We start from the raw sequence: 25830 nt of genomic DNA on the forward strand, positions 1-25830 counted from the left end.
CCTAGGAACAGCAAGAATACATTTGATCATAGGTCAGCTCAATCAGGGCAAACCTAGGGCTAAACAATAACATTACTCTTGAGTATTTAAGGAAGATGCTTAGTTTTTTTTTTTTTTCAAACTTTATCTAAAAATTAATATTTTCTTATTAAAAATGGATTTCTTTTTCACACTATATCAATAGAAATATAAAATATATTTTGGTAATGACTCAAAACTGAATAATTAAAAAGTAGGGAGAAGGGGAGGGGAGAAAAAAAATCAGAAACAGCCCCGAATTTGGATATTTGCCTTTGGCACTTTGAGGAATGTTGAAAGAATAATTAAGGAGAAATTATGATAACCAGTCTAATGAAGACCTAACATACTCAATAGACATTTAATTCAAGGTAAATCAGTTGTAATTGAGTTAAAGAACTTCCATGAAGAATTTCGTTCATTCAAGTTTCATCTCTGCAATTGGCAGTGAAGAGATCCTCAAAATGGTTGTAATTAGGTGATGGTGATGTGGTGGGGTGGATGCAGTGCTGCGCAGATTATAATACCACCTGTTTACAGCTGAAGCATTGTTCTAATTGATGAACAAATGGAAAAGAGGAATATTATATATATTAAAAAAAAAAAAACGAAAATGTGTGTGTGTGTATGTGTGATTGTTCTATGAAAAGGCAGCTATAAAAATGGCAAATATAGTTACAATAGAAGTTAGCAGCAGAATAGGAGAAATGAATGAGAAGAAAAAATACATTCCTATCTAGACTGCCGTCTATGTACCACAAATGCTAAGCTGTAGTAATTTTCACAGGTATTACATTTTGCAGATATGTGTGTGTGTGTGTGTTTGTTATATATATATATATATATATATATATATATATATATATATACACACACAAACACACACATATATATATATAGATGTGTGTATATACATATATGTGTGCATGTTTATGTATATATATAAATACACATATGCCCACACAGACATGCATGCACACACAAGATGTACACGGAGAAACCTTTTAAAAGGTCCCATTTATAATGGATGCACTTTGAACACATTCTAATATAACTGACTATAATTGATAAGGAACATCAGTAAAAAGTTGATCTTCAATGGGTGTCCTGATTCCATAGGCAACAATTGTTAACTGCCAATCAATTGACAAACTGGTCAATAAACTGTTTTAGAAATTTGCTTAGACACCAACTTTTCCTCCAGTTCAAGATGTAGTCAACCTCACATATACACCCTTTGAATTTCCACCACAAATCTACAGTTATCTGTTGATGAATATCAAGGATACCATAACATGTAGGTTCACATTCCTGGTCCTATGGAAATAGGCTGCCTACAGTCGTAACAGGTTTTTCACATAATTATATTTCAACAAATCAAACAGAGGTTTAAATATTGGTTCCATAGTTGCTCAATCAAGGACAAGAAAAAACAATAATAATAATAATTATGCTTATATCAAAGGTTGAATTAGATGTAATAGATTAACTTTTCATGATGTTTCTTCAAACAAAAAAAGACATTCTATTAAAATACAATTTTCATCAAGTCTCAAGAGATTCAAAGTTGCAAATAGTTTGTGTGTACACCAAATATACAAAACCCCTCAGACCCTGTGGTTATTTGATTTTTTCTTTTTTTTTAGATTTTTTTTTTTTTGTCTTTTAAATGGAATCCAGTATAAATACCAAATAAAAAGGGAAACAAAAATACAGTAAACAAATCCCCACAAAGTAAGAGAGGTTCAGCAATGACAATATAACAAATGTAAATCGCAGTCTCTTTATTATTATTAATATTATTTGATGAAAGACACATGGTAGTGAGCTCCTGCTTACTACCCCAGTGGTAGGGAGATCATAAAAGCACTGGCATACTGAGGTGCACGTTTTCATTGACACTGTTGTCTGGGGTTTCTGTATATGTGTGAGCAGAGTCTTGAGATAATACATTACACAAGGCTTTCAAACAATTCCCAGGAATTAAACTTCCTACAAACAAGAAAAGAAAGGAAAAGTGTAATAATTAAATCAAACTATAAAATCATAATACTTCAATGATCAACAAGTCATTAACATCTCTCCTGTTAATCACCATCATTTAACATTCATTCTTCCATGCTTGCATGGGTCAGATGAAATCTGTTGAGGCAGATCTTCTTCAGTAGGATGCCCTTCTTGTTACCAATCCTCACCTATTTCCAAGGTAATATTTTTCCATGGCCAGACAAGTTTCACGCAGAAGACAGAAAATGAACAATACAATTTGTATGATGTTGAGACAAGGGTACACACATACAAAGGGCTTCTTCCAACTTCCATCAATGAAATCCATTCACAAGGATTTGGTCAGCTCAGGACTAAAGTAGAAAACACTTGCCTATGGTGCCATGGAGTCGGATTGAACCTGGAACCATGTGGTTTGCGGAGCAAACTTCTCGTGTAGTCATTAGACTGCAGCCATGCTGGGGCACTGCCTTGAAGAATCGCCCCTGATGCATATTATTTTGTTTAAGCCTGGTACTTATTCTATCAATCGTTTTGCCAAACTGCTAAGTTACAGGGACATAAACACACCAATACCGGTTATCAAGCAATGGGGGTGGACACACACAAGCAAACACACATTTATACAACAGGGCTACATTCAGTTTCTGTCTACCAAATCCACTCCCAAGGCTATAGTAGAAGACACTTGCCCAAGGTGCCACACAGTGGGACTGAACCCGGAACCATTTGGTGGGGAAACAAACTTCTTACCATATGCATATTAGTTCTCAGAAAGGGTGAAAAACAAGATATAAAAGAATAAATAAATAAAGCAAACAGTACGTACCAACAATTCTGCGATTGTCATCTGTTCGAAGTCGGATTATCTGCATTTTGGAGCTGGCACCTCCAGGTAATGATGCAAGCACACTCTCTACTTTACTCCAGACACTAAGGACTGAACCACTTAGTACGTGGTAAGTCCTTGTACGTAAACCTATTTCACAATGTAATCCCATGCTTGTCTTTTTACAATTTCCTTTCCTATAATCAAGAAAAAAAGCATGTCTTAAGTAATAATACGCATCATGATCATCAACAACATATTGTTTTAATGTCCACTTTCTCATGCTTGCATGGGTGCGGTGAAATTTGTTGAGAACGAGTTTCTACAGTCAGATGCTCTTCCAGTCACCAACTCGTTTCCAAGTAAGGTAATATCCCCTCCCACCAAGGCTGGGCATGTTCTTCATGGAAAATTGGAAATGAATGACACCTCTTGTATGACAGTGACACTCACTTACAGCTATGGGGTGATGTCAAAGCAAAGAGACGCGTACACATACAATGGGCTTATTTCAGTTCCCATCTACCAAATTCACTCACAAGGCTTTGGGCCAACGCAAGGACTGAACCTGAAGCCATGTGATTTGAAAGTGAACTTCTTGACCAAACCAAGCATATATAGAAAAAGAACAAGAAAACTAGGTCTACTTTATACTAGTTAGTAGTTATTGTGATAAAAAGGTGATTCAAAAGGTTAGCATCGGGAAGGCTTCCAGCTTTCTGATGCTACCTCAAAAAGCCCTTTCAACGTATGCCACCAAAGAAAATTAAGCACCAAAACTTATAGTGAGTCCATCCATCATTGTCGACAATGATCAAGGATGTCACATGGGAGAAGATGGTGAACGGTGTGTCCAGCTGTGACCAGTCAGTCTGTTGCATGTATGGAAGGCTCTGCTGCAGTTCGGCCACTGGTGGTCTGCAGGGGCAAAGAGTTTGTTCCAGACTTGCACAGTTCATGTCTTTCTTTTTTTTGTGCCCCTGCAATCCTGTACCATATGTGTAGGAGCTGGCACCTCTGTTGATGTAGCTTCGCTAGGCAGGGTGGCCTGGAGTTCATATTCCCCAAGTGTCAGAGAGGCAAGTGCACACAAGGTAGACAGAAGAAACGCTTCAAGGATACACTCAAAGCCTCACTCAATCAAGAGCTTTGAGATCAACCTGACAAGTGGGAAACACAAGCACAAGACCACCCTGCTTGGCAAAACCAAAACTATACACACACACACACACGCGCTTTTTATTTATTTTTTTATTATTAATTCATTAATTAACATCCATTTTCCATGCTGACAAGGGTTGGATGAGTTGACCAGAACTGGCAAGGCCAGGACACACATCAGCTTCCATAGTCTGTATTGGTTTGGTTTCTACAGCTGGTGCCTTTCCTAATATCAACCATTTTACAGAGGGTGCCGAGTGCTTTTTTCTGTGGTACCGTCAGCAGTGCTTTCTAAATGACACTGGCATTGATGCTTAATTCTTTTAAATTACTTACAAGATTGCCTCCTCCAAAGCCCCCTCCCTTCTTGAAAGTTTTTTATCTTGCAAGTACTTGGTGACCCTGTCAGTGCAAGGGCCACTTAAAAAGCATCCAGACCACACTGTAAAGTGGTTGGTGTTAGGAAAGGCATCCAGCTGTAAAAACCTTGCCAAAACCGACCTTCCCTGTTTTTGTGCCCTGTAAAAAGCACTAAGTCCACTCTGCTGAGTGGTTGGTGTTAGGAAGAGCACCCAGCTGTAAAAATCTGGCCAAAACAGTCACAGAAGTCTGGTGCAGGCTTCTGCCTGGCTGGCTCTTGTGAAACCCTCCCACCCATGCTAGCATGGAAGGCAGACGTTACTCAAAGAAATTCCAATTTTGTCTGATTTTCACGTTTTATTTACAATCTTATAATAATATAATATAATGAAATGATAGAATATTAAATGTGTATTCAGACTTAACTAGTACTTTCATGCATTAGACTAGGCAACCTTCAAGTTCATGTAGTATTGGAGACAGTTATGTTTCACGATTGTCACCACTATTAAATGGATCTGAAGATTGCATAGTTTAATGCATGAAAGTAGTCAGAATGGACATTTAATATTCTATCATTTCATTTCACTATATTATATTATATTATTATAAGATTGTAAATAAAACGTGAAAATCAAAGTTGGAATTTCTTTGAGTAATATATTCTTCTATTCACAATCATACACACCCTTGTGTGTGTGTGTATCATCATCATCATTTAATGTCCACTCTCCATGCTAGCATGGTTTTGATGGTTTGATATGGAGCTGTCCAAACTTCAACTGTCTGTTGTGGTGTGGTGTGGTTTCTATGGCTGGATGTCCTTCCTAACACCATAGTCTTAAATCATTCTTCTCTTCTGATAGACTTATCAATGTTGTGATATTATAGACCATATAATTGATCTCAATCTCATTCATACATTAAAAGAAATGCAAAAACAAAAAAAAAAAAAACAGCCTGACAAGAAACAAAACAAAATTACTTAATGTTAAAAAAAAAAACAAAAGAAAAACAAAAAGCTCTTTGAAGCATCTTGTTTACATTAACTACATACCAGTAAGCATGGATACATGTTTTTGCTGAAGAGTGATATTGATCATTCCACCAACTGTGTGCTTCATCTGGCATCACCTTTATTATAAGAAATATAGAGAAAAAACTGAGTCAGGCGTAAACAGACACCAATGACATTTATACAATATTTTATGAAAACTTCGGCTCAAATATTCTACCTGTTTTATGATCAAACCAGCCAGTTTTGGCTTCTCACACATGCCCTACATTGTCAGTCTAAAAATATATAACTGCATCATCAAAATTATGAGACAATGCATGATTAATTGAAAACAATGTAAACAAGAGCACTCAGAGAGCGCAAACCTCTGCCAACGCAACACCAACGTCCTCTCTACATAGTTGCTTCATCTGCTAGAAAGAGCAACCAAATTAAAATAATATACACAAAAAGTCTAGAAAAAAGAAGACCCCATTGGCCCTAGCTCAATGACTCTAGATAAAAGGTTTGCAGGATCAAGATTGACTTAGGGGCTACCCAACAGCCGCAACACCCCAAGTGTGTTGACAAATCACACACTAAAGCAAGATTGTCTCTAAATCTACACAAACAACACAATGGTATTACCTTCTTGAATTTCTTCTTCAACTCAGCTGGTGTTTCTGAACGAGGCTGTAAACCAGTATTTGGACGGTAGACGTGGTACATCCTCTCTTTCTTCTTCACCGATGTTGGCATAACAGCAAGCACAGCGGTCTTTTTACCATTTCTCATCTTTGAAAGAAACAGAATATAATAATAATAATAATAATAATAATAATAATAAGCCTTTGTACTTGGAAATTGGGGGGGGGGGCTAGTCGATTACATTGACCCCAGTGCATAACTGGTACTTACTTCACTGACCCTGAAAGGATGAAAGGCAAAGTCTATCTCAGCGGAATCTGAACTCAGAACCCAAGCATTTTGTCTGGTATGCTAGCAATTCTATCAACTCACCATCTTAATAATAATAATCCTTTCTGCTGTAGGCGCAAGGCCTGAAAATTTTTTTTTGGGGGGGGGGGGGGGAGCTAGCCGATTACATCGACCCCAGTCCTCAACTGGTACTTATGTTAACATATTTACTACTATGATGCATCAGGCAAATTTCCTAACTCTTTCATTCCTTAAGACTACCAAAAAGTCGTCATACACAGTAGTTCAAGCCACCCCAAAAATATATTCATTCAAGGTAAAGTAATTTTACCCAACCAACAACAACAACAAAAAATAAAAAGGGAAAAATATGTAGACCACAGACCTGTGCTGATAGATAAAATCCATCATCTGAACCCTTGCATTCTTTCCAAATATCTATTGCTTGATTCCAGGACAATCCACGCTCCACACTTACCTAGAAAATGAATCAAAATGCAAGAAGAGTGAGAAAGAGAAGGAAAAGAATAGACAGCAAAACGATTTCATATTGAACAAACAGAGTGGTGATGGTGGAGGAGGACAAGCAGCAGCAGGTGTGCTTCCTTGGCAAATAATACATTTTTAGTGTCCTCTCTTCCTTACATAGCAAGGTTAATTATCAGAAACACACAAACATCATATACATATATATATATATATATATATATATGATGTTAAAATGTCTTACAGTTAAGTTGGATCCTATGTATTTCCCTGAAGAGAAGATTACATCTTTATTAACATCACTCATTCCTTTGGAAGGAACCATTTGTAATCTTCGAAACATATGTCGGAAATAAAAGAATTCATTTAACATATGCGTATTACTCCATTTATTAAATTTTTATATTTACTCAAATACCCAAAATAACAGGGAGTTTCTACCTCATAAACAGGAGTTACACCAGTCATTTTGTGATCTTTGCTACCCTGGTATCTATTAACCAATTTATTTTGTCGGAGTTAATTATTAACTAAGAGAAAATAAATACATATATATACAATATAAACTGTAATTTTTGTATAATATAATACATGTAAATTTATAACTTCATCATACCGTATATATTTACCCATTATATGTTATATCATAATGTACGTTTATATATCGTAATGTTTTAACTTTGTCCCATTTTTATACAACTTGGAAATCATGCATGTTTATAAATATTTTTTTAATAAATATTTTGAACATTCATGATTTTTCGAAAGTTTTTAGTGTTGTATTTGCCTGTCTTTTTACCTTACCTTTTAGACACTTTAGAGACTGAATACTATAAATTTATTTGTTGATTCTTGAAGGAATTGAACACACATATTATATCTTGCGTTGGACATATGGTATTATTCCTGTGGTTTTCCACCCTTATGTATCTATTTTTACTATAAGCTATATATATATATATATATATATGTATGTATATATATATATATATATTCTTTTATTTGTTTCAGTCATTTGTCTGCGGCTATGCTGGAGCAACACCTTTAGTCGAACAAATTGACCTCAGGACTTACTCTTTTTAAGCCTAGTACTTATTCTATCAGTCTCTTTTGCTAAAGTGCTAACTGGTGAGGACGTAAACACACCCACATTGATTGTCAAGTGATGGTGGGGAGCACAAACAGACACACACACACATATATATATATATATATATGATGGGCTTCTTTCGGTTTCCGCCTACCAAATCTACTCACAAGACTTTGGTCAGCCTGAGGCTATAGTAGAAGACACTTGCCCAAGGTGTCAAGCAGTGGGACTGAACCCAGAGCCATGTAGTTGGTAAGCAAGCTACTTACCACACAGCTACTCCTGCGCCTATATACATATATATATACGCATATACATATCAATGAATGATTAATCAACCCAATTCGACTAATAAAATTTGTAAGAGTAAAAATATTTGCCAATCTTAAAATGCTGCCACATAATGGTAACTCATGCATTGAACAAAGTTACTAAGATTGTTTGGGTGATGTGAACAGTGTCTCATAGAAACAAGAGGAAGATGAAATTCAATAAATTTACACATAAAAGTTTCTAAAAATTATGAACCTTTTTGACACCAAGCCATCAGAGATCAACCTTAGTTCTATGATACAAGCTTTCTGTTTTAATCCTTTAGCACTTAGACTGGCCATATCCAGCCCAAATATGCTGTCTGTTTTATGTTCTAACCAGCCAAATCCAGCCTATCACACCTACCCTTCAATGCCATTATAAAATATACTATCACATCATGAAAATTCTGAAGCTACAAAGTAATGCATGATTAATTAAAAACAATTTGAATAAAAAAGTATTACATTTGACAGAATAATTTGAATGTTAAAAGGTTAAAGTGAACTAAATTTAAGCCTTCTATCAAAAAGTTTCATGTTAATACAAGTTCCAAACACCAGCTTAATAATGGCAGATATTTCACTGCATTTTTCATTGTTTTCCAAATTAATCGAAACAATGGCAGTGTACTGCAACAGAAATATGGGAACAAAAGAGAAAAAAGTTCAAAATAAAGAATCTAGCAAGAATTTGTTCAATCCTACGAATTCAAGATGAAACAAAAAGATAAAACTCACTGTATGCAACTCGGTTCTAGCTTTGTTCAAATCAGTGTTGCCAACAAATATTTTAGATTCCAATTTTTTTACGCTTTCTCCTCCAGAACCCAAATCTAAAGAAAACAACAAAATAAAAAGACAATGGTTAGGAATGAATTCATTTCTTTCAAATTAAAACAAGGCAGACGAAAAAAGCAATCTAACCACAGGTGTAGATATGGCTGTGTGGTCGAGAAGCTTACTTCACAACCCTGTGCTTTTTGGTTCAATCCCAGTGTGCAACAACTTGAGCAAGTGTCATCTACAGTAGTCTCAAGTTGACCAATGCTTTGTGAAGGAGTTTATAGGCAGAAACTGTGAAGAAGCCTTCCATGTGTGTGTGTGTGTGTGTGCGCGTCACCACCACTTGACAGCTGATATTGGCTTATGTCCCTGGAACCACGGTTGTGGAGTCAGAGTTGTGGAGTTGGAAACAATTAAGGAGTAACTGGAGTCAGAGTAAGTAAGACTATATGGATTCTGACTCTGACTCACAATATATTTATTCTTTAATTTATATTAAAGAATAAATATAACATATAGGCCCACTCAAAGTACAAGCATATGCATAAGCTTTTTTGAGATATGTAGACTACAATCACTTAATTACAAGAGCATCCAGCTGTAGAAACTCTGCCAAATCAGATTGGAGCCTGGTGTAGCCATCTGGTTCACCAGTTCTCAGTCAAATTGTCCAACCCATGCTAGCATGGAAAGCGGACATTAAACGACGATGATGATGATGATGAAGAGTCAGAGGTGCCAATAGTAGAGGAGTCAGAGTTTTTTGTTTTAACTCCACAGCTCTGCCTGTAACTTAGTAGTTCAACAAGAAAGATCAACAGAATAAGTATCAGACTTTAGATAACTGCTGGGATTGATCTGATCAACTGGAATCTTTTCAAGGCGGTGCCCCAGCAGGGCCACAATCCAACGACTGTAAATAAAAGATGTAAGTTCAAACTGATTGAACTTTTAATTCCTAGTTTCATAAACTTACGGTTTCTTAGACGTTGTCAGCCGGGAGAATGAACCAATGTAAATTGTATAGGAATGCAACAAGACAGCCATTTCAGGATTTGAAAAGCTGACTTTTGGTAACAAGCCAGTGGTGTCGTTAAGTCTTTTTACTATTAAGCAGAGCAGCAATAAAGGAAAAAAAAACCAACATTGCTTCTAGTGTGTAAACTTCTGTACAGTACTCACCCACAATACCCATGTCCCAGCGTCCATTTCTCTTGGCATCCAAGATAATAGCTGTTAGTGTCTCTGAGAAGTATTTAAATAGAGAATTCTGCTGTTCCACAGGCATTCCAAGGATTCTGTTTAAGAACTTACTGATGTTATTATATTCTGAAGAGAAAAGAAAAAATCAAGGTTATTAATCAAAGAAGTGAAATCTAACAAAAAGCAGGCATTACAAGAAGTCTCTGAAAACCTTTTAAAAGATAAAACCAGAGTACCTTTTTCTAAGAGGGGCGTTCCAAGACGTTCATCTACAGCTATCATGCCAACACCAATCAATGAATTCTTGATATCTAAAATAATTGAAATAACAACAAAGTCAATCAAAGTATGAAAAAAATACACTTAAAAAAATCATTCAACGATTTCATTATTATTGTTGAAGGCAGCAAGCAGGAAAAATCGGTAGCATGCTGGACAAAATGTTTAGTGGTATTTCATTTGTCTTTACGTCCTGAGCGGAAATTCTGCCGAGGTCAACTTTGCCTTGCATTCTTTTAGGGTCAATAAATTAAGTAGCAGTCAAGCAGTGGGGTCAATGTAATCGACTAGTCCCCTCCCACCAAAATTTCAAGCCTTGCTTTATGAGTTCAATAAAGGCAACAATGCAACAGAAAGTGCGAGGAATATTAATGCAGTATATGGGGATCAGACAATAAGCGTAATCCAGTGTCAAAAGTGGTTCCAGAAATTCCGAGCTGGAAACTACAGCCTAGAAGACGAGCCTCGTCCTGGAAGATCTGTAAAGCTTGATGAGGACATCCTCTAAAATTTGGCGGAACAAAATCCTATCATGACTGTTGAAGAACTAGCAGAGAAGCTTGGATTTGGTCATTCAACCATTCAACGACACCTGTATGCCATTGGAAAACGGCCCTCTTTGGTTTCAAGACAAAAAGTGTTCTTCCATCAGGATAATGCTCAACCACATACAATGAGGATAACATTCCAAAGGCTGGAGCAGTTTGAATGGAAAATGATGCCCCACGCCATATTCACCAGACATGGCCCCAGTCTTCAAAATCATTTGGATGGGAAAAATGTGAATTCTGTAGACGAGGTTAGAACAGTACTGGAGGAATATTTTTTGTCATAGACAAGTGAATTTTGGAAGAGGGACCTTGCAAGTCTTCGAGATAGATGGCAGAGCATTGTAGAAAATAAAGGAGAGTATATTTTAGATTAAAAAAGAACTTTGTTTATCTTAATTTTGAAAAATAAAAGCATGAAAAAACCGCATTATTTATGGGATGACCCAATAGTTAAACAATATCGGTTAAGATGGAAAAGAAGAAACAGAATCAAGAAAGAAATAGAAATGCATTGTGACCTCCAATAGCCAGGTCAATACAGGTGATTCCAATTGAAATATAGGCTTTATTTGAATTCATTTTTGAAACAATGAAAAATTTAATAAGATAACCTTTGATTTTACTAAGTAGATGTTTAAAACATAAATTAACATGAAATTTTAATTGAAGGTTTTACTGTAAACCGTCACTGTAAAACAGGCATGCCCTCGGGAGGCTTGGTATCAAAAGGATTAAATCAGTAAAACACTCAATCAAGCAGTGTCCTTGATGTCGCCAGTGTTGTACTGTACTATTTCATGGTGCCTATTTATAATGATATGGTCTGAGCCAGCAAACTCTATGCAGCTTGGTTACAGATACAGCACAGAAACAATGATATCCTATCATTGCTTGGATTCTTCAGTCGCCAGTTTGATATGCAGTGAATTCAGCCAGCTTCACCTCCATGGATGATAATTTGGGAGGGGTTTTTTTTTTAAGATACAAAAACCATTATCCAGACAAAATGAATAAGAATTATGAGAAATTCATAGTTGTTGATTATTTCTTTTTCATAGCTCAAAATTAAAAGAAATTGACAAAAAAAAAAAAAAAAAAAAAAAAAAAAAGCATTATATAATTTACCTTCAAAGAAATCTCCAGAATACTCTGATGGTGTTGCAACAAGTGGAGCTTCATATCTCAGTACAGATTTCATCACTGCTTCCAAAGCAGTTCTGCCATACTAAAAGGAAATGTAAAAACAACTTCAGTCAATGTAATGTCAACAGGAAGATCAACAAGCTCTCTTACAATCAGTTCTTTCTACATACGAGGGAAATTGCATGGCTAAGTGGTTTGTAGTATTCAGTTCAATATTGTAAATTCGTGAGTTCAATTCTCTACAGCACATTATGTCCTTGAGCAAGACACTACTTCACATTGCTCCAGTCCACTCTGCAGGCAAAAACGAGGAATACCTGTATTTCAAAGGGCCAGCCTTGTCACACTCTGTATCACACTGAGTCTCCCTGAGAATGATAGTAAGGGCATGCATTTGTGGAGTACTCAGCCACTTGCACATTAATTTCACGAGCAGGCTGTTCCATTGATTTGATCATCTGGAATGCTCATTGCCATAACCAACAGAGTTGATTACATTCACATTTTATTTTTCTGATAAATTTGTCAACAGCATATAAAGGATGGATTTCATTAGCATTAATTAAATGAGGAGTCAAAGTTAAAATTTAATCCAATCTCTAAATCAATTTACTTGTATTATATGACTTTCTATCTGAAGAATTTCTAGTAAGAGATATTTTACATGTTTCTCCTACATGTACAATTTCGTAACTCCTATTCGCAAGGAGTGGAGGCGCAATGGCCCAGTGGTTAGGGCAGCGGACTCGTGGTCATAGGATCACAGTTTCGATTCCCAGACCAGGCGTTGTGAGTGTTTATTGAGTGAAAACACCTAAAGCACTACGAGGCTCCGGCAGGGGATGGTGGCGAACCCTGCTGTACTCTTTCACCACAACTTTCTCTCACTCTTACTTCCTGTTTCTCTTGTACCTGTAATTCAAAGGGGTCAGCCTTGTCACGCTGAATATCCCTGAGAACTACGTTAAGGGTACACGTGTCTATGGAGTGCTCAGCCACTTGCACGTTAATTTCATGAGCAGGCTGTTCCGTTGATCGGATCAACTGGAACCCTCGACGTTGTAAGCGACGGAGTGCCAACAACAATTTGCAAGGAGTTGGTATGGAAAAAATATTTTCAACTCTTATGTGTTCCTCACACAAATGAAACATCTACATACAACTTTGGAGTACTGGAATAAACAGGCGTGCTTTAAGAGGACACGGCTCTCATTTTTAACCCTATTTACTGTTAAGTGACAGAAAACAGATTTACTAGATCCCAATATTTTGAACTCCATAAAGTGTCAATCTCCCAAAGTAAATGGAACATGAGGAAGTGTAAGACCCAGGAAGACATAGGATGAAGTACTGAAGAACAACCTTAGGACACTGAACCTTTCAGAAGAGATGAGAAAGGACCGAGATGCTTTGTGCCTTGCTGTACTCAATAGGACCTATACTCCATAGCAGAAGCGCTACGACCGGTCCCTCTAGAGGTGTAAAGCGCTTGTGGCAGTGCCACATAAAAGCACCCAACACAATCTTTCTGTAAGTTGTTGGCATTAGGAAGAGCATTCAGCCATAGAAACCATGACAAATAAGATTGGATTCTGGTGCAGCTCTCCAGCTTTGGTCAAGCCATCCAACCCATGACAGCATGGACAACAGACGTTAAGTGGTGATGATGATAATGAATATATAATTTCTGAAAGGTGTTAAAGATTCCTATGCACACACACACAAGCACATGTTTGTCCTTCATGTTTTTTTTTTGCTGTTGTCTTGCAAGTACTTGGTGACCCTGTCAGTGCAGCTGCCACTTAAAAGCACCCAGTCCTCCGTGAAAAACAATTTCATAAACATTGAAAGTTTAATACTGTATACTTGGACATGTAGTTGTTGATGTAAAAAACGTGGCATCTTCAATAGAATGTCTTAATTTGTCATACATATATATTTAGGTTAAAATTTTAATAGCCAGCATCAGTACTCGGTACACATTTAAGATATGGTTCGGTAGGGTAGGGAATTAAGATATTTTAAATGCAGAAGGAGAAGTGGCTAAAAGTGGGGTCGATGGTCGAAAAAGTTTGGCGACCCCTGGTTTAGACTATGCTAGTAAAGAAAACTGAACATAGAACAGAAAGAAATGATATGCATGTGCGCACGCACATGTACAGACATGCATATAAGACACACACACACACGAGAGAGAGAGAGAGAGAATGAGAGAAATAGAAAACTTACTTTGTTATCAAAGTTGAAACGACTTAAATCTCTTGTTTCTGTTGCTCGCCGGTCACCATGTGTCAAGGCGCCCTAGAAAAATAAGATGTTTACTTTTTTTACTTTTTCTTAAAAAATAAATTTTTAAAAAAAGCATTTAACCCTTTCATTGCTGTATTGATTTTGAGATGCTCTGTATTCCTTTCAATTACTTTAAATATAACAAAGAATTTCGTAAAATAACTTAGTTATCATTCAGCTAGTGTTAGGAACATAAATTGTCACTAAGGTTTGGTACAAGATTTTAATTGAAAATTTATGAAAACAAGACATTTGTACTCAGAGCCAGAGCTAGTTTCATCCGGGTTGGTAACGAAAGGGTTAAGACAGCCAAAGTCAAGATCATTTTCATATGTCAGTGAAAAATTGTGATTATATGTGCATATTTGCTTACAACAAAATACACAGCTATTTTAAGATTAGAACAAGCATATGATCTTGGGACCAAAAGAAAATTCACATTATCTCTATAGTCATCAGATATACTTTGATAATACATATTCTTATTTTCAGAGTTAAATATCCCAAACTCAAAGGTGAAATATAATCTGGTCTGCTTAACAAGCTTATAAACAATGGTGCTCCTTTCAAACCACTGATGTGTAGACCAATCAGATCGCTAACACAGGATCTTTAGACATGTCTTTATACCCCTAGACATCATACACACACAATGATTTCAAATTTTAGCAGAAGGTCAGCAATTCTGGGAGTCAAATCCATCAACTCCACTGCTCGACCGGTACTTCTTTCATCAACTCCAAAAGGATGAAAGGCAAAGTCAACCTTGGCCAAATTTGAAGTCAGAATGTAAGACAACAAAAATAAATGGAATGTTACTTACTAGACTTTCCAGTCTTTTGGCAACTGTAGAAGCAAATCTCCGTTCTCCTGCTAGCTCTGATATGAGGAATATGTATTCGGGAGCACTAACTTGATTTGATCGATGTGTCCGACCTGTAAGGACAAAAGTCAGAGGACGAATGAAATTACACAGACATCCATCCCAGTCATAAGCAATAGAAGCAGTATTAAATTAAAATAGCTATTTATATATCATACTTAATGTAAATACTTCACTGGAAAGCAAATTTACAACAGGTGTTGTCAATGGCCTGAGCTCATGCAGTGAGTACATGCCACTGACAAGGTCCAAGAAAGCCGAAATGTATCTGGAGTTTTTGCTAGCTGTTGCTGGAATGATTTTCATCTCCCTCTGATATATAATGTATTTTTAAACATAAGAGATGTATTCTCTGAACGAATACTGCAGTAAATTTGCCTTTCACTCACGTATCTACATTAAGTATGATACATAGAAGGCTGTGTGTGTGTGTGAGTACAGGGATGGACTCACACAAACACAACATCATCGTCATCATTAAACGTTCGTTTTCCAAGCAGGCATAAATTGGTTGATTTGACCAGGGCTTGCAAGCTGGAGAGCTGAGCTAGGTTCCAGTCTGCTTCAGCTTGATTTCTACTGCTGGGTGCCCTTCCTAATGCCAACCATTTTAGAGTATGCTGAGTGCTTTTTATGTTGCACCAGCACTTTTAACATGGCCCTGCATGGGTGCTTTTTACATGGCGTCGGCAAAGGCACTTTTTAAGTGGCACCAGCACAAGTACTTTTTATGCAGCACTACATACAATTTATAATTTCCTAAAGAGGAATCATTAAATTTTTAAATAATTAAGTCACTATTAATTTCTTACATGAGCACAAAACCATAAATCTGCACAAGGGTTGAATCCATCTCCAGTGTAAGACAGATACTTATTTCAGGAACTTTGTAGAAATAAAAGGCAAAAATCAATTCTGGAAGAATTTCAACTCAGAATAGAGAAAGAACTGTGATTTTCTACCATTTCTGGCATTTGTCTTGATTGTTTAATTAATACTAAAAATACCTAACAGGGTGTGAATCTGAAGTTCACTAGTTAAACCACATGGTTTTGAGCTTCATGTCATTGTGAGGCAGCTCCAGCAAGTGCCTTCTATTCTAACCTCAGGCTGACCAATGCTTTCTGAATGAAACTCTCTTCACATGACAAAGTTTGAATGATGGTGATGACAGGTTTACATCTTTTATAAAAGCAAAACATCTTAGCACTTGGCTGTTTCAAGATGTGAAGACCCAGTAAGTAAAATAAAAAATACCTTACTTGAAAAGCAGGCATGGGCTAGCAACAGAAAGGGTATCTGGCCATCATAGAACATTGATTTGGGTCAGACAACATTCACTGAAGTAGATTTTCAATGACCAGATGCTCTTCCTGTCAACAACCCTCACCTGTTTCCAACCAAAGTAATATTTTCCCATGGCTAGACATGTTTTACATGGAAGACTGAAAACAAAAACGAACCTCACTTGAATGACAGTGATGCTCATTTACAACCATTACATGATGTCTAGACAAGTTTTACACACACACACAATCATCATCACCATCAAACATCCATTGTCCATGCTGGCATGGGTTGGATGGTTTGACTAAGGCTGGTAAGCTGGAAGCATGCACCAGACGCCAGTCTGATTTGGTATGGTTTCTACAGCTGGATGCCCTTCCTAATGCCAACTACTCCGAGAGCGTGTTGAGTGCTTTAACATGGCACCACATGGGAGCATATATATATATATATATATATATATATATACACATACACACACACACACACAAGGATTCTTTCAGTTCCCATCTACCAAATCCATACAGTTGCACTTAACCACAAAACTTACCAAACTGCTGTATAGCTCTATCTGCACTCCAAGGTAGTTCCAATGTTATATGAACTCTTCTCTTTTGATTCCGAGCTCTTCGATCGGCTTGAAGGGAAATTCCTGAACTGGCAGCTTCAGATATGATAGCAATGTTCTAGATAAATAAAACAAACAATGTCACTATCATACAAGCACTGCTTTTGAGAAATGGACAATCAGGAATCCTTAGTCTACTACAGAATAATAATTTTATCAAGATATCAAATTTCCTCCAGTACAGTTGCTTGGTTGAAAGTTCTAAGACTGTCCCCAGTCAATAGAAGAATGAGAAAATAAACATATCACATATATAGACATTGAGGCTATGTGATATATTGGACTGAGGATCACAAGACTATGGTTTGGGTTCCTGGACTGGGTGACACATTATGTTCTTGAGCAAAACACTTCATCTCAAGTTGTTCCAGTTTACTCAACTGGCAAAAATGAGTAATCCTGCAATGGACCGGCATCATTACAAGGAGAAGATATGCACCACAAAAACCAGTTCTGTGAAACCATGCGATCATGAGCAGAACACTCTAACCGCTAGGCCAAGTGTCCTCACATAATACACTAATAATATCAAGGGTTCAAATTTTAGCACAAAATGGGCAATTTGGGGGGAGAGGGTAAGTTGATTACATCAACCTCAATGCTCAACTGGTACTTATTTTATCAGCCCCAAAAATGATGACAGGCAAAGCCAACCTTGGTGGAATTTGAACTCAGATAAAAAAAAATGGACAAAATGCAGCTGAGCATTTTGCCTGGCATGCTCAAGATTCTGCCAGGTCACCACCTCAATAATTCTACTATAGGCACAAGGCCTGAAATGGAGGGGGGGAGTCGATTACATCGACCCAGTATATAGCTGGTACTTATTTCATCAACCTGGAAAGGATGAAAGGCAAAGTTGACCTTGGGGGAATTTGAATTCAGAACATAGCGGCAGATGAAATACCACTAAGCATTTGGCCTGGTAGGCTAACAATTCTGCTAGCTCACTGCCATAATAATAACAAAATTAGTAAAACATTAAAAAGGATATATAGAAAATGGCAATGGCATTTGATTTTGGGAACAAAGCAAAAGGAATCTGGTTATTTTTTTCCTTGCTTATGAAAGTAAATAAAATTGCAATAGAGGTATGTTAAGTAATGTCGATAATACCTTTTCACCATCCATGAAGCGTTGTTTTTCTGTGAGATTTAAAATTTCAAGTGGAACATCCAGTTCACTTCTTGATTCATAACACACAGCACCGTCTTCATTAGTCACGACTCTCCCTTTCCGACCTGTCATCTGTAAATATAATTGAGCAACCTTTACTAAGTATCGGTTCATATCAAGAGAAGAATATTGCAAGATTAAAAAAACAAACAAATATCTCATAACTGATCAATTATCTCCAACAGTGCAACCCCACTATATAAAAGAAAAACAGCAATTGGAAGTGACCCAATATGGCCATAGTCCTCAGACTGAAACTTGAAATGCAAAAAAAAAAATTATAAGAAAGAACATAAGCAAAACAGAGTATCCCGTCAGTGAAGAATGCAACTGTCCACATGAGCAGATGCAGATTGCAGAATTCAGTGAACATCAGCACTTCAAATGCACATTCCAGCTCCTGAGGTTTTATCTGGTCAAGAAGTGGCTACAATACAACGGTGTTGCTCATTGCGATCACCTTTTATCTTTCTTAGTTAAATTTTAGTGAAGGTGATTTACAAAATGCACCAAATTACAGTCATATTCCAGGAAAAAATAAAGTTCCTACTGTACAGCATTCCTCTCTATTTAGGATCATCGCAATCCACAAAGGAGACTGTATGTGGTTACTTGGCTAGAAATGGCAGTCAAATCTCCTTCAAATTGCAATCTAGTGTCTTGAAAAAGGGAAAACACACTGAACAATGCAGACTTAGATATACTGTCTGAATAAAAAAAAAAAATAAATAAAAAAAAAAGAATGATCAGTCTGATCAATTCCTTATGCAAAAGAGACCTACAGTTTAACAACAGCCACCTCTCCAACTTAACCCACTGCCCACCATGAGCCCCATTTGGGGATCTGCTAAAAACAGTCTCCCTGCCAGTTGTTCATTGTAGTTAAAGTCAATTGCTTACGTACATTGCATTTGTAGAGGTGTGTTTCACAATATTTAGTAGTTAAAGTTTGTCATTATTAGCTCTGGCTAACTCCAGAGAACATTTTATCTCATAAATTGCAATTTTTGAACTACAAAAATATTGACCATTTTGAAAACTTTTTTTTTTCATTTCCCATCTACATCATTCATTGATATTTCATACACATTTGCATTTGATACTATAGTTTCAAAAAACTAAAATGATTATTATTGCAATTGAACAGAAAAGAATAAATATGCTGTTTTTCAGCAATTTGGGACTTTTTGAAAAATTTATCATAATTTCCAAAATAATTCACATGTGAAGAAAATTTAAATACTATTTATTATTTTAACCCCTAAGACACTCGGCAAAGCCAAAAAATATGAATAAAAGGAATTAGCAGTTAAAGGGTTAATTGAAGTAGAAAAATTTTATTAACTTACTTCGGCTACATTTTCAGGACCCCCAAGTTCATCAATTAAATGATCCAAAGTATTTGGGGGAAGAATATCTGATAGTTTTTCAATACTTTCCAGCAATTCTCTTTTCATAGCAATAGCTTTGTCAATGCTATCCATACCAACTGCAATGAAAATAATAACATCTCATTTATCATCTTCAATTAACAGAATAACATAAAATAACAAGAGAGCTCAGAGAGTGCAAACCTCTGCCAAGGCAACGCCAACATCCTCTCAATGATTAGCCGGAGATGATTTTTAAAATGAGAATATCTGAAATAAACTCGACTGCTCTCACAAATGAAAATACTAAAAATGAACCTGACCACTCTCAAAAATTAAAAAAAAACAGGAAAAATAATCCAGAATCCTTGTCCAGAAATGAATCGATCCCAAAATCTAATCAGTTTATGCCAGTCACAAGGCCAAACATCCTTGAAAGTTTCATCCAAATCCATCCAGCGGTTCTTGAGATATCTTGACCACGGACAGACAAACAAGTGTGACTGAAAACAATATCTCTGCCCTCACTAAGGAGGAGGTAATAACAATTTTTAATATAGGCACAAGTTCGCACATTTTAACCCCACAACATCGGTTGACGTAAATTTATGTGCATTGTGCTCTCACATTGAATTAGATGACGAAAATATACACAGCCCTATCTGCTGTGGTTTTGTGCCCATTCGTGTACCGACTGATATAAATATCTATCACTCACGGAATTGATAATAGAGGCCACCATGCAAATTTCAAGGAATCTGATAGGTTTGTTAGACCCTTCATGTAAATATTTCCAACTCACTTTGAGACTTCATCACCATAACACTATAAAAGCAGCAGTTTTGGCAGTTGCACCACCATTTCCATTATGACTTCTAATCCAATTCACACACGTTCAGCAAATCCTTCTGGTCCTTCACCGAATTTCCAGTTGCATCCAGCCATGCCAGTTTCATTGAATTTACAGTCCTCGCAGTGATGACAGTTTAGATAAATAAACAGTGCATGCTTTAAAGTGCTTGACATAAATATACACCAAACCGTTGTCGCGTGCTAATTACCGATCTCGGCCAAGATGATTACCATCAGTGCAACCTAATTGCCTGATGAAAAACCAATGCCATGAGGTTAAGGGAAGGGTCATTGGATTTTGACAATATTCCCAATGGAAGAGGGAGACCCAAGAAGACACTTCCATACTTATTTTATCAACCCCAGAAGAATGAGACACAAGGTCAACCTTGGCGGAATTTGAACTCAAATGTAAAGAGCCAAAAGAAATACCACAAAGCATTTTGTCCAACATCTTAACAATTCTACCAACCCACCAACAATAATAATAATGATGGTGGTGGTGGTGGTGATGGTAGAGGTTTTGAACAGGTGAAATAAACAGCAGAGATGCTCTGCCCCATGCAGAAACTCCAGAGGCTACTCAGAGGTTTTGCAGGATCTAAATTTATCTCCAAGTTGGAAACCCTTCTGCATCGCCAGCAGGTATATCACCCCTTTAGCCTGTATGTTTCACCAGAGTGGGGCACCAAGGACTGTATAGTCTTCACCTGTAGAAGAGTTCCACCTGCAGTCTCTTACCTTAATCACTACAACAGAATTGAAAAAAAACGTTAACAGTTTGAAGACTTACTGGTATTGTTGAATAAGGAAGAATGGTTACTGTCAGTAGATAATGAGTTACTTTTCTTCAATAATCCCACAGCAGCTAAAGCTTTATCAAACTGAACATCTTCATCCTCGTCATCATCATCATCTGCCACTTTGTTATTCTTATGCTTCTTGCTTTTCTTGGATTTTTTCTTCTTTACTTTGTTTTTAGATTTAGCCTTTGATTTCTTTAACCAAGGATCTAGGGAAAATAAAACAAAATAACTTTTATTACAAGAAACTGTCTTCTGGTAACTAGAAGACTAATGAACTGTTCCGGCCAACTGAAGGTAGCCAGGCTAGGACACTCCCGATATGTCAGCTTTTATAAACTATGGTAAAGCATCGAACAGAAATAAATTTCTTAGCAGGCAATAATTTGTAGGTATGGCTGTGTGTCTAAGTTTGCTTTACACCCATGTGGTTCTGGGTTCAATCCCACTGCACACCACATTGGACAAGTGTCTTCAGCTGAAGCCCTGGGCTAACCAAAGAATTGTAAGTGGATTTTGGCAGACAGAAACTGTAACAAGCCTCTCTTATGCATACATGCATCATCATCATCATTTGCCTATTTTCCATGCTGGCATGGGTTGGACAGTTGACAGGAGCTGGCAAGCAAGAGAGCTGCACAAGGCTCCAATTGTCTGTTTTGGCATGGCTTCTACAGCTGGATGCCCTTCTTAATGCCAACCACTTTACAGAGGCATACCAATGCTATTTAAGTGACATCAGCATCGATACTTTTTATGTGGCACCAACACCTACAAGCTTGCAAGACAAAGACCTCTCAGCTGAGAGGGAGATACATATCACTGCTATGATGTTAAATTGTCGTATATGCAAATCTGGCCAAATGCATTTTTTCCAATATTAACTTTTGCTTGTTATATAGCCAGTTCCTTTGGTCAAACTATCATATTTCCAGCTGCCTCAGATGCCAAGATATGAAAAATCGTCAAAGTGTAGCACAACAGTTTTGCTATGGAATGGTGAAACTATTGTTCCGTTTCCTGAAAAAACAACATTTTGGACTTATAACACTTTCGCATAATAGCAACTATATGCACACACAACAAAATAAGTATATATGAGAAAAACTCTGTGTGTGAGTGTTTATATATATATATATATGTCCCTGTCTTGACATTAGCATATTTGTGGTTAACAAAATCACTTTTCATACAAAGGTGGTGTGTAAAAACAAGTCCAGCCATTGAGCTGCTTGTGTTTGAAGGACTAGGAGAAATAAAACCTAGCTTGGAAACAGAGGAGGGTTAATGGCAGGAAGAGCATCCAGCCTTAGTAAATCTGCCTCACCAAGTTTCATCTGAACCACGCATGAATTTAACATGGATGTTAAATCAATTCCAATCTCTTTTTTTAATACTGGCAAAATTTTTGCTTCCTATAGAAGTTGACACATTTCTTACCTTCATCACTGTCTGAGCCACTACCAAATGGATTAAAATCATCACTAGATTCGGACTCAGAAGTCTCACTTAGGCTTAAACTTATATCACTGCTGTCTGAACTGGAACCATCAGAAAAGTCTGTCTTCTGACGTTTTGCATTCCCATCTTGATTGTTCCCTGAAATAAAAAGACATAAAGCAATGAGAAAAGTTAACCAATAACAACAAGTGGTCAGGGTCAGCCAGTAAAATTGAAACAAGTCTACATCAACCACATATTGACACATCAAATATTATTATATTCTATTTCTTGGCCAACATGTCTACTGAAAGTAAGACCAAATTAAAAATGATAACCTCATGATTATATCTTTTACTTGTTTCAGTCACCAGACTGCAGTCATGCTGGGGCACCACCTTGAAGAATTTTTAGTCAAATTAATTGATCCCAGTACTCCCCTATTCCTTACTTTATCAGTCTCTATTGTCACTAAGTTATAGCAACATAAACACACCAATACCAGTTGTCAAGCATACAGTACAAATCCAAACAGCACCATATGTTTCTCAGTCCTATATTGCTTGAAAGTCCACAAATTAAATCACCGTCTTTTACATTAGTTTTTAAGAGAGTCGTTATGATTCCCCTAATTTAAGGGAGAAAACTTCCTCTTGTTTACACAAGTTTATATTTACAAAAAAAATTAAAATCACTTTTCTTCTTCAGTATTCTATCTCTTCAGAAACACTCAACAAATCTGAAAGGATACTGGAATCAACAGGATTTTGCCGATGTTGGATTAAAACAGAGAAATGCTTTTACTGATGTGTCTAGACTTTAGGGTCATAAAGTGTATGAGAGACAAAAAAGACAATTCCCTATCTTGCAGGGAATTTATTGAAGTCTTCAATAATAAAAGTACTTTAAACCACATTTTGAAAAAAATATATTAAAATTAGAATTAAGAACTTTCTATAGTGCTGACAGTAACTGCTGTATTTTAGTTACATACTCCAAAACTAATTAATAGGCAGCTTTCTTTATTACTGTATAAATTCTAACTGTAAGGTCATGCGCTGTTTTATCTTGATACGAAATCACCATGTTGCACACACATGGTTGTAATGCATATGCCTGGGGTACCCTTATCAGACGGGTAGTTACGATGGGTTTATTGGGCTTCATATATTTGTACCCCAGCACCTGGTAGTGTGCTGCACTCTCACTCAAAAATAATAATAATAATCTTTTCTATTCTAGGCACAAGGCCTGAAACTTTGGGAGAGGGACAGTCGATTACATCGACTTCAGTATGCAACTGGTACATAATTTATTGACCCCGATTGGATGAAAGGCAAAGTCAACCTCGACGGAATTTGAACTCAGAACGTAAAGACAGACGAAATACCGCTAAGCATTTCGACCAGCATGCTAATGTTTCTGCCAGCTCACCACCTTGGCGGCAGTGGCAGTAGTAATAGTAGTAGTAGTAATAATACCTTTCTTTCTTTTCATATTACTGTTCAAACTGGAACTATTATCTGAGAAACCATCGCTCTTACATCCTCCCAGATTGAGGAAATCCATTGTTTTTCGCCTGTCAGGTGCAGGAAAGTGTTTTTCGACTAATGTTTGGAAAACACCTCTGAAATATTGAAGTAAAACAATTTAGTTAGCGTTACAACTATTTATGTAGAAAGGTAACAGACATCCAATTCCAAAGTCAAACTTACATCATACTTTACACATTTGTTGTGTCTACAGATAAATCATGTCATCAAATTAACAACAGTCACTTGTAAAAATCACTGGAATTCATACACATTCTCAACCATTCCATTCATTCTATCATCGCATAGTTTAGTGTCAGTTAATTTACTTCTCTCATCTCTTCGGTGACACTCAGCATCACTCATTCATAAAACAAACCCAAACCACCTTTCATAGAAGTAAACAGTGAACATCTTGCATATTTCACTCTCGCCTCTGTAAATCCCCTATGTGCAACGTCCATGCAACATTATTACTACCCTTGCCAACTCAAGTAACAACTCCTTAATCCAAGGGTTCTCAACTTTTTTTTTTTTTTACTTATGGACACCTTTGGTTCTTATTTAACTTGGGTGGACCCTCATAGCCATTCAATGTTCAAAAAATCCTATTTTATTTTTATACTTAAATATCATTAGGATTTGTATAAAATTGTTAAAAAAGGGGTTGCAGGGAGTAGCGTCCTTGTCTTCCTGAGCTAGTTTTCTACATTTCTTAAAAAAAAATGGTAGAGGCCTTGGTCTCAGGAATACACATGTCTAGAAACTGAGGTTAGGGGGTAAGCAAGGGCATGCTGCCCATAGAAAATACAGCTCCAAAAAAGCCTCACGATAGCGAAGGAGAATTGGCACCAGCCAGCTGAAAAGTTGGGGTGGGCTGCACCAGGTAGATCCGGCCACCCCCCACCCCCCGTTAACGGGGACAAAACCCAGATTTAAAACATTGGATGATGATGATGATGATGATGATGAAAGTAATTGTTAAAATAGTTTGTGTACTGTGGACAAATAACTAATTTATTGCACATAAACTTTACTGGTCTAGGCCCCTGAAAAATTACTGTGGAGCCCCAATTTACTATATTGCATCCATGTACCCGCCAAAATCTTACATGGTCCCTGGTTGAGAACCCTTGTCTTAATCCTTTAGCATTCAGATTACTTATTATATATGTTATTATATGATCGAACGCCACACATTGCCTCCAACTAAGTTTTATCTATATATATATACACTCTCTGAGTGGTTGGCGTTAGGAATGGCATCCAGCTGTAGAAACTCTGCCAAATTAGATTGGAGCCTGGTGTTGCCATCCGGTTTCACCAGTCCTCAGTCAAATCGTCCAACCCATGCTAGCATGGAAAGTGGACGTTAAACGATGATGATGATGATGATGATATATATTGGAT

At 36.9% G+C, this 25830-nt stretch overlaps 1 protein-coding gene across 2 annotated transcripts in view; it reads right to left on the reverse strand.

Annotated features, from left to right (window-relative positions):
• Window positions 1–1787: 1787 nt before the first annotated feature.
• LOC106873356 (protein strawberry notch homolog 1) overlaps window positions 1788–25830 on the reverse strand; it is a 77305-nt gene continuing 53262 nt past the window's right edge. For both annotated transcript variants that reach the window (XM_089348514.1, XM_089348508.1), the window contains 17 exons: window positions 24370–24515; window positions 22889–23047; window positions 21439–21657; window positions 19773–19912; window positions 18364–18495; window positions 17170–17305; window positions 15273–15385; window positions 14390–14461; window positions 12143–12242; window positions 10424–10498; window positions 10167–10313; window positions 8940–9034; window positions 6697–6789; window positions 6021–6167; window positions 5433–5509; window positions 2855–3051; window positions 1788–2010 (listed from right to left, as the gene is read on the reverse strand). In XM_089348514.1, the coding sequence (XP_089204640.1) occupies window positions 1877–2010; window positions 2855–3051; window positions 5433–5509; window positions 6021–6167; window positions 6697–6789; window positions 8940–9034; window positions 10167–10313; window positions 10424–10498; window positions 12143–12242; window positions 14390–14461; window positions 15273–15385; window positions 17170–17305; window positions 18364–18495; window positions 19773–19912; window positions 21439–21657; window positions 22889–23047; window positions 24370–24515 (2182 nt within the window). In that variant the 3' untranslated portion in view covers window positions 1788–1876. The remainder of the gene's footprint in view (window positions 2011–2854; window positions 3052–5432; window positions 5510–6020; window positions 6168–6696; window positions 6790–8939; window positions 9035–10166; window positions 10314–10423; window positions 10499–12142; window positions 12243–14389; window positions 14462–15272; window positions 15386–17169; window positions 17306–18363; window positions 18496–19772; window positions 19913–21438; window positions 21658–22888; window positions 23048–24369; window positions 24516–25830) is intronic.

This window comes from Octopus bimaculoides, chromosome 1, assembly GCF_046866305.1.
Source record: "Octopus bimaculoides isolate indiv1 chromosome 1, ASM4686630v1, whole genome shotgun sequence".
NCBI classification, from domain to species: Eukaryota; Metazoa; Mollusca; class Cephalopoda; order Octopoda; family Octopodidae; genus Octopus; species Octopus bimaculoides.